We start from the raw sequence: 9,798 nt of genomic DNA on the forward strand, positions 1-9,798 counted from the left end.
CCGATCCCGGCTGCAGTCCTGGTCCCGATCCCAGCCCTGGTCCCGGTCCCAGCTGCAGTCCTGGTCCCTGTCCCGGTCCCGGTCCCAGCTCCGCTCCCGGCGCTCCCGCAGCTGGTCCCGCCCGCCGGGGCGGGGAGTCCCCGGGCCAGCCCCGCTCCCGGTCCTGCTGTGCAGTGGCACGGCTTGTCCCTGTGCCGCACAGCACGCTCAGGAATGGCATCCCCGCTTTCCTGTCCCCTGTCGGGGTTTGCTGGCCTTTAACCAGCCTTGGTGTCATACAGCTGGGAAGGAGCCTAGTTCAGGTCCTCGGGTCCTTGTCTGGAGCAGCAGGACACTGCCGGTGACACCCAGCTGCCTCTGGCGGCCCCACAAGGTCCTTTCTCAGCTGCATTTCCCGTGTAGTGCCCTCAGTGTCCATCCGGAACATGGCTCACACTCCCTATGTAGCCATCAATTATTTTACTGCTTCTCAAACATTTCCACCCATGATTATTTCTTTTTCTCTTTCAGACTTGCAGGCTTGAGGATGCACACACCATCACACTGTCTACACTGAGAAAAACTCTGAACCATTTTGTTGCCAGGTTCCTCCTTCTTCTGGAGTCCCTCACTTTTAATGCTTTTTTTTCACATTCATCCTTTATGGATGTCCCCACTCCAGCTTTGACAGGAGATTGCTGAGGGTTTGGAAGATTGGTGAGCACGAGATTTACATCCAGAACTACCCAGCTGATAATCAGCCTGAGTGAATTCCTGGCTCAAGCACCTTCCTGTGGCCTGTAATGAGCAGGGAGTTGAGACCAAAACCCAAATCCCAATGAGTCAGAGGAGGGTGATGGTGAAAGTCTGAAGACACCATGGACCACACTCTGTAATGTCTGTGGAGCTCCACAGGCCCCTCCAATCTGAAATATTTCACAATTTTAAGAAAAGGGTGGATGGATGGGAAGTACCAGTAACTGTAAACTACTCAATTAGGTAAGAGACTGAAATGTGGTAGTCTGCTGCTTCCCCTTTCCTTTAATGAGAGACAATGCCAGACTTTTGCTGCTGGGAGCAGGAGAAAATCTGTCCAGCTGAGGATCTGAAGAGAAGGAACCAGAAGATACAAACAGAAAAAATAAGGGGAGTGGCATGGATCAAGAAAGTTTATAGAAGGAAAAAGAACTGTGAGGGGGAAATCTCTGTTCTTCTGACTGCAGTGTTGAGTATTGGTATTACCTGTGGCTTTCTTGTTCCCTTAGCCTGGCAGCTGAGAGTGCAAAAATGATTTCCTGGCCAGGTGACCAGTGTGGAGAGTGAGACATGGGCCAAGACAAGAACACAGCAGGAAGGAAGGGAGCAAACACAAAGGAGGTTTGTGGAAAGGTAATTGAAATGTGCTGTTTAAATGCCAAGTGAATGGATTTGTTTAAAGGCAGAATAAGGAGAGATTGAGTGGTGAGAAGTTGGTAAAAGGGAATTTTGCTGTTCTGATCCTTCTTCCATGTGTTAAAAGCACAAATGCTCCAAAGGTGCAAGCACTCTGTGTCTCCTGGGGTACTTTGGCTGCAGATTTAGCTGCTGACAGTTTGTCCTGTCAGTGCTGCAGCCCCTGCCCCAAACTTGGTGAGGCAACACCTTTGTTATTTCTGTTCCCTGTGTGTTCCAGACCTGCAGCTCTGAGTCAACAACGCTCTGCTGCCTCAGCATGGGGACAAGGGGCTGAGCAAAACTCCAGCTTTTGCAAGGCTGGGGTGGGAAAGGAATTTTGCTGAGTAGAAAGGGACAATCCCCATCTGCCAGCCTCCCCTGCAGGAAGGGAGGAGAGCCCACACCCTTCCAAACCCGGGCCGAGCCCAGCCCAGCCCATCCTCACCCCAAAAAACCAAGACACGAGAGCAGGATTTCAGTGAACTACAGACACCCCAGTGTTTATTAACTCCAGACCAGTGGCACAGGCACTCTGCTGCAGGCACGGGATCTCTCCCCACACTCTAAGCCTGCTCCTTGAGCCTCTTGAGCAGCTCCCGCAGCTGCTCGATCTGGGCGGAGACGCTGCTCTTGGCGGTGCCGCCCGCGGCCGTGTACTGCTCCACGCTGCTCAGCACGCTGAACACCTGCGCCACGTCGCTGCCAAACAGGGGGCTGGGGGCACAGGGGGGGCTCTCAGGGGGCTGCTCCCCGTGCCCAGAGCCTGGGCAGAGGCTGAGGGAGTGAGCACGGAGCCTTTTCCCCAGGGGAAACGCTCCTGAGCTTCTGCTGCCTGACATCAGCTCACCAAGGAACTCCAGAGCCAAACCCCTCTGGGGCTTCCTGCTCAGGGCAGAGGTGTCTCCCAACCCACCCAAGAGCTCCTGCCCATGCCCGTGCCCATTCCACCCTGCTGGAGTTGTCCCCCTCCAGAGTTTCAGCCCCAGCAGGAGCAGCTGGGATATTCAGGGATATTCTGTCACCTCAGAAATGTTGAGGTGCTGCCCGGCCCAGGCAGTCTTTGGGGAAGGCAGATCAGGGATGCTGAGCCCTCTGCAGGGAAGGAGAAAAACAGAGGTACAAACCTGATGCTCTTCAGGTCCTCCAGGCTGAGATTGTTGATGGTGAGGCCCTTGGTCTCGGCGAGGTGGACGGCCTTGCCAGCAGCAATGTGGGCTTGTCTGAAGGGCATCTGCAGGGGCAAGCAGAGGTGGCACTCAGTGCCCAGGCAGCTGTGCTGCTTTTCCATGAGGAAAACGCATGTGCTACTTTCTCAGCTGGCCTGTTTTCCCTTAGGGCAATGCAAGCTGAATCTGGCAGTGCTAGGGTGGAAGAGGGGAGGATTTAGGAATAAATTATGATCAAGTAATTTGGGTGTAAATTACTATGAAGTCCCCCAGGTAGCACTGCTTGAGATGCATGTAAGGGTTTGTTTTCAGCTCTCATGGTTGTTGAGTGCTCATCATCCTGGGGTCTCATCCCAGCTCCTCACTGAGCAGTTCTGCATCCACAGAAATCCCAGCTCCAGCTCTCCCTCTGGCACTTACTCCTTTGTGAACCAAGTAGAGAGCCAGGTCAGATGACAGGATCTCAGGGCTCAGTGCCTTCTCCATGTTCTCCTTGTTGATCTGCAGAAAGGAGGGGCAGAGGGAGATGTTATCTATCATCAGCTCATCCTGGGGCACATGAGCTCTGAGAGGGACCAAAATGAGCATTGTGGGTGAGGCACTGAAGAATTTTCACTTTAGGACCAGTCTGGAGCCCTGTCCCCTGTGTTACTCACAGAATGTGCTCCATGTTCAATACTTGAAAGATGAAGCTTTACCTGGAGGGTGGAAATCACTCCAGTGGCAACCTGGAGCACAGCATTCAGGGTGTCTATGACATCAAAGACAGCCTCCTTGTCCTCCTGTGGTGGAACAGGGATGGAAATGGCTCTGAGCCAGCCTGGTGCAGCACAACAGGCAGAGCAGCCCAGGCAGCAGAGCAGGGATGTGATCCCAGAGGCTCCTGCCATGACACTCAGGGAGTCACCTGCAGCATCCCCTCCCTCAGCCCCTTCACCAGCACACAGAAATGGAGTGCTGGGACAGCTCAAGGGCAGGGGATGACTGTATGTGCTTAGAGAGATTCTGTGGAGAGGAGCAAGGGCTCTACCTGCAGGTCCTTGTTGTAGGTGCTCGGGAGTCCTTTGAGGACCATCAGAATTGCAGCCAACTGCAGAGGGAACAGGAGAGGCAGGGAGTGAGGTACAGAGCAAAGCACAGCCCCAGAACTCACAGCTCTTTACAAAGAAAAGGCAAAGAAAAAGGAGCTTGTCCAGCCCCAACAGGAGCAGTTTCCTCTCCCTCCTCCTCCTCTTTGGGGCTCACCCGGCCGAACACTCGCCCGGCTTTGCTGCGGATCAGCTCCAGACTGTCGGGGTTCTTCTTCTGAGGCATCAGGCTGCTGCCAGAGCTGCAGGGAAGGTGTGGGGAGTGCACTGGTGAGCAAAACCCTCTGGCTGAAATCCCCGTTCCTGCCTTCTGAAAGGAACCTCTAAAGCTCCTTTCCTAGTACTCCTGTTTAGGGTGTAGGAAATCAGTGAACTGAGGGTGCTGGGTTTCTCATGTTTCCCACAGCAAAGCCTTTGGGTTTTGCACCTTGTCTGCAGCTCCCACACTGTCCCACCTCTCACAGAGAAAAGAGAAGGAGGCTCCCCCTCCAAGCCACTGCAAAGGTGGTGTCAGCAGGCCAGGCTAAGTGATCTCAGGGAGGGAGGGCTGTGGCTGTGGCTGTGCCACCCTGCAGACAAGGAGTCTGTTGGGATTGCAAACCCAACCACACAAGGAAGGGCTCTGGCAGCATTCCCAGCACAGGAGGAAGTTCTCTCTGCCAGCAGGTCCTGGACAGGAGTTGCTGGTGAATGCAAACTTGGTTAAGTTACCAGAATGACAAATAAGTGCCCATTGCTGAGGACTATTCACCCTGAGGCTGCCTTTGTGCCAGGCTCTTGGTTCTGGGTCAGCCTTGTGCACAGACAGAGCCTAGCACTGCCTCACCCAGCGTGGGCAGCTGAGGAAGAGGAGAATCCCTCACCAGAGACCAAAAACCTACCAGTAGGTATCAGAGAGGGTCAGGAAGCCAAACTCGCTGGTGCTGTAGATGATGAGATCCTCAGCCATCTTGCTGAGGTGGATCATCAGCAGGGTGGCAGCAGAGAGGAATTCCACTGCAGGGAAGGCAGGAGATCAGCAGGGGAAAAGGTGTTTGGACAGCCCAGGGAGCCCTGACTGGGGCTTTACATCCTAGTGATGGATTTCAGTCCCTTATTAAAGGAAAAGGTGTCAGGAGCTGCTTCCCCCCGTGCTGGAAGCTTTGGCTGTGCTTACCCACAAAGTCCCTCTCGCTGACGGCATCCATGCTGTTCAGGCTGATGGAAGCAAAGTCCAGCTCTGCAAGGAAGGGGATGGACACAGGAGCTCACACTGGCCCTGACAGGAGCCTGAATGCACCAGGCTGCCCCACAGGAGGTGACTGAGCCCTTGAGCAACACAAACACATTTAGTGGGGTTTTGTTATGATCCCAGACAGGCAGAGTGCAGCAGGGGCTGCTCTTCCTCCCACCTCCCTGGCACTGCCTGTCTCTCTGCAGCACAAATCCTGGCAAATGAAAGGCTCTGGCTCCAGGATGGGGCACTGTGGTGCCATTCCCTCCCTCCCAGTTGTGCCAGGCACTCCCATGCCCCTCAGGCCCAGGATGACATTTACCACTGCGCAGCAGCTCTCTGTCGATTTCCAGGGGGTTTCCAGCCAGAGCTCCACTGCAAGAGGAGAAAGAACCAGAAATCAAGCAATTCTCCTTTCATATCCATCCAAAGCTGAGCTCTGGGAAGCAGGGAAGGCACCCCTGAAGTCTTTGCAGAGCAAAGCAAGGCCAAGTGATCACACAAACAGTAGATCTTACCTTCCCAAAGGCAAGACATTGATCCTCTTTTTTATCTCTCCCAGGCGCTCAGAGTCACGGGTCAGAGCAACAGCATGGCTGGGGAAGGACAGGGGGGAGAGAGCACGTGAGGCAGGGAATGGCTCTGTCCTTTCCAGTCATTATCCTGCCATGCCTGGAGCCTGGGATCCCCCCTCATGAGGAGCCTGGACAGAGCCAGGGGACACAGGGAGTTCCTGTTCCTGTTTGCAGGGCTCCCTCTGGGTTGTCAGCAGCCCTCAGGGTGGGAGGGGCTCACCTGAGCAAGAACTGGCTCCATCGGATGGGCTGAGCTTTCTGCAGGTGGGTGTAGCCAGGCAGGATCACATCGATTTCTCTGGGAGGGGAAGGACAGAGAGGTGAGCAGCAGGGACAGGGACACACCAGGGCTCCTGGCAAGGTCACAAACTGAGCATCTTTAGCCTGTGTTGTGCTTTAGCTGCTCCTTCAAACCAGGCATACTGGGTTTAGGTATTCCATAATGGTTAATCCACCCTGGGCCTCCTGGAAAGTTGCCTGGAGCAGCAACTCCTCTGGGCAAGGATTCCCCAGCCCACCCCAGGTCTGGAGTGCAAGGAGCAGAGCCAGACAGGGAGCTAACACAGCTGAGCTTTTTCTCCTACAGAATCCTTTTTTGCACTCCTTCAGATGGGTTTGGTGCCTTCCAGAATCTTGTGTGGACGTCCCACCTCAACTCCTTTGCCAGGCATGAAGGAAAGTTCCTCTGAGGGATGAGGAAAGTTTCTGTGAGGTGAACTCTAGAGAAAAAGGGGCTGCTGTGTCCCCTGGGCTACCCCAACCTGCCTGGCTGTAACTCCCTGCACAGGACACCCTGCTGCTGCCCAGTGGGGTCAGACAAAGGACAAACCAAAGAGTCTCCTGCCCCCAAAAGGCCAAAGTTATGGAAAACAGGGACTGAGGGAAAGGACTCACATGGCAGCACGTTCCACCAGGGTCTTAATGAGCTGCAGGAGGTGTGTGGAGATGATGGAGAGGGAATTCTTCATTAACAGCTTCAGGTCAGTCACAACCTGTGGGGGATTGGCCACAAAGAATGTCACAAATGCAGTGACAGCAAGGCAAACCCCTCCTTGTCCTGTGTGATGGCAATGTGTATCATCTTCTCATTTGGCCATATTTCTGTGGTCATGTCAGCATTTCTTGCTCTCCAGGAAGATTTCCAGAGGTCACTCTGGGCTGAGGTCTCCTAAAGTGAAGTAGAGGAGGAATACCAAAGGAGAAACAAAAAGATTCTGTCCATACCTGATCATTCCTGCTTCTGCCAGTGTGCAACTTCCCAGCTACATCTCCAATCAGCTCCTGAGGACAAGAGCAGGGTTTCTGTCAGCATCTCTGTGCTCTGAACAGGACAATGCACAGGAGCACATCTGCCTGCCTGCAAGGGACTCAGCTCCAGGATCCTGTGAGGAACCATGGGATGTGCTCTGGGGAAGGGCAGCTTTGGGTTCTGGGCTTGTACAGTGCCACAAAAGGGGCTTGGAGACCTTGGCTGTGCCCCAGGGGTTCAGTGCCAGCAGCTCTGAAGGGATTTGACAGAGGGACAGAGGGACAAGGCCTGAATGTCAGGCAGAGGATGAGGAAGAAGAGGCTGGAGGAGCCAAACCTTCAGCCTGCGCTCGTTGGCAGTGTGGATGTCCTCATCAGTCTGGATCACAGCAAACACTCCCTTGGACCATTCCTCAGAGATCTGCAAACAGCACAAACATCACAGTTACCCTGGGGCTGTGAGTGTCCCCAGCAAATCCCAGCTCCTGGCATTCCCAGAAGTCTCATGCAAACTCTGGCATTCAGGCTGCTCACTGCATCCTGATATTCCATACTATTAGTGGGATTCACCTCTCTATCCATGATAATGCTGCAGCATTATGGAAGATTTAAGCATTGCAAGGAAAAATTGTGCTTAATATCAGTGATTTCTTTAACATCATCCACAAAGCTTTTCCTATAGAACATTGCACAGACTCACTGTTGTCCAGGGTGGGTAAGCAACACCAATGGATATTTTATAAAATCACTTCTCTGCTGCCTCCTCTTCCCCCCTACACCTGCTATGCATTGCCTCCTGCCAAGCTGGGCAGCCAGACTCAAAATTCCACGTGCCAGCAGGAAAAGGATGTAAGGATGTTCTTACTTCCCACTGAAATGATTCCTAGTGCCTGCTCAGTCTGAAGAGGACATGAGGATATTTACAGGCACTCTTTAAAACAGCAAGATGCTGTCAGGTAAGGAAAGATTCATTCCAGCACACACGAGAGGTTGTGAAGAGAAGAAATACCTTTTCCAGGCCACTCAGGATCTTCTCCAGCTCAGTTTTGGACAGGATTCCAGCCTTCTCCAAGGCTTTGGCATAAGCCATGCTGCCCTGGATGTCCACCTCAGACAGTCTCTGATCAACAGTAATGGAAGCGCTGAGCATCTCCATGATGGGATCTGTGCTCCCCACAAACCTTCCTGCCATCATTTTGTCCCCCTGCAAGAAATGAAGGGAAGAGACACAGATTTATGGATATACCCCCTAAAAATCAATTAATGTCATCCTTATCAGAGTAAAACTGAGGAGCATCTCAGGAATGGTTTCATTCAGTCTATACCAGCAAACCCCTGGACTCAGAGCATGTCACTGTCACTAGAATGTATCCCTTGAGGTTACAGGTATGGTTTGGGGATCTTCCAAGATATTTGAATTCTGCAGGATTCTCTGAAAATAAACATCAGGGTGTGGGGTGCAAGACCAGCATGGAACTGTCTTTTAAGGCAGCTGCTGATCTCTGAACCTTTGATGGACTCTGACCAAAAAAAACCCCAAAAACAAATAAAAAGGTAAAGGAGTCAAGGATATAGTGAAAACTGTTCTCTGATCCTTGAAATACTAAAAAAATCCCACTCTTTTAGGGAGACTGGAAGGAAATATTCAGCTGGCAAGGAGCTGTGGGCCAGCACAAGCCACACGCTCCAAGCCACCCCTGTAACTGCAGAGTATCTGAAGTCACCGTTTGAAGCAGCTCCAGAGCCACGACGTTGTCGTGTAAAATGAGGATAAAACCCGCAAAGGAGCAGGTTGCAGAAAGGGAGGCCTGGGTGCCTTTCATTGTTACAAATGTTCGAATGAGATGCAAAGGGAAGAGAAAAACCCAAAGCAGCCCCAGAAGGGCTGGGCGGGTGCGCGGCGCCGGGCGGGCGGCGGAGCTACCATGGACAGCGGGCAGGGAGCGGCAGCAGCGGCTCCTGTCCCCAAGGATTGGCGCAGAAAAAGGCAGGAGGGAGCCTGGGGGGGCAGGATGAGGGTTCGGAGTGCCGGAGCTCTGAGTTTGTCTGCAGGAGGGAAATGGGGGAAAACCCAAAGTTTGGCAGCTCCTGGCTGGACCCGCCGTGATAGGCAGAGGGGACAGGGGGTGAATGGTGCTGCTGGAGGGAAGGGCTGGGGTGGGAAGGGGTGTCCAGGGACATCTTCACTGCCGGGATCAGAGCTGGGACTGTGGGCTATTGCAGCAAAGACCTTCGCCGTGCCCTTTTCCATTGAAAACCCGGGAAAACCACTCACAGAATCATGAAGGTTGGAAAAGACCTCCAAGATCAGCGAGTCCAGCACTGCCAGGACCACCCCTCACCCACACGGACACCTTTACTGAACCCTCCCAGGGATGCTGATCCCACCCGTTCCAAACGGAGCAGACCCAAGCTCCCCCTCACCTCGGCTGCCATTTCGGACGACGTTTTGCTCGTTTGTGCAGCGATCCTGGCACTTGGTGCAACCTGCGGGACAGCGCGGAGATGCTCAGCTGCCGCCGTGTGCGCTCCCGGTTCCCCGGACACCGCTCCTGATGCACTCACTCTGCCCTGAGCATCCCTCCCGGTGTGCTCCCGGTTCTCCGGGCATCCCTCCCGGTGCGTTCCCGGTTCCCTGAGCATCACTCCCTGCCCCGCTCCCGGTGCGCCCCCAATTTTCTGGGCACTGCTCCGGCTGCACTCCCAAGTACCCGGGCATCGCTCCCGGTTCCCTGGGCACCGCTCCCTGCCCTGCTCCCGGTGCGCTCCCAATTCCCCGAGCATCGCTCCAGGTGCGCTCCCGGTTCCCTGGGGACCGCTCCCTGCCCCTCTCCCGGTTCCCCGGACACTGCTCCCGGTGCGCTCCCAAGCTCCCGGGCATCGCTCCCTGCCCCGCTCCCGGTTCTCTGAGCATCATTCCTTGCCCCACTCCCGGTTCCCGGGGCACCACTCCAGGTGCGCTCCCAAGCTCCCGGGCATCGCTCCCTGCCCCGCTCCCGGTTCTCTGAGCATCGCTCCCTGCCCCGCTCCCGGTGCCCCGGGCACCGCTCACCTGCTCCGCACGCAGCCCCGGCCGCTCTGTGGCTCGCTGCTCC

The 9,798-nt window shown here is 54.6% G+C and overlaps 1 protein-coding gene across 1 annotated transcript; it reads right to left on the bottom strand.

Moving 5' to 3' along the window:
• Positions 1 to 1,918: 1,918 nt before the first annotated feature.
• LOC128943988 (argininosuccinate lyase) lies at positions 1,919 to 9,798 on the bottom strand. The gene is made up of 17 exons (XM_054287039.1): positions 9,756 to 9,798; positions 9,128 to 9,190; positions 7,713 to 7,907; positions 7,041 to 7,124; positions 6,680 to 6,736; positions 6,350 to 6,447; positions 5,676 to 5,753; positions 5,399 to 5,476; positions 5,203 to 5,255; positions 4,824 to 4,886; positions 4,549 to 4,663; positions 3,825 to 3,909; positions 3,610 to 3,669; positions 3,278 to 3,361; positions 3,000 to 3,080; positions 2,538 to 2,644; positions 1,919 to 2,127 (listed from the first exon to the last, which is right to left on the bottom strand). The coding sequence occupies exons 2-17, from the start codon at positions 9,137 to 9,139 to the stop codon at positions 1,977 to 1,979; spliced, it is 1,401 nt and encodes a 466-aa protein (XP_054143014.1). The 5' UTR covers positions 9,140 to 9,190; positions 9,756 to 9,798; the 3' UTR covers positions 1,919 to 1,976.

This window comes from Melozone crissalis, unplaced genomic scaffold (genome assembly GCF_028551555.1).
Source record: "Melozone crissalis strain CALT ecotype California unplaced genomic scaffold, PUWL_Pcris_2 ptg000057l_1, whole genome shotgun sequence".
NCBI lineage: Eukaryota > Metazoa > Chordata > Aves > Passeriformes > Passerellidae > Melozone > Melozone crissalis.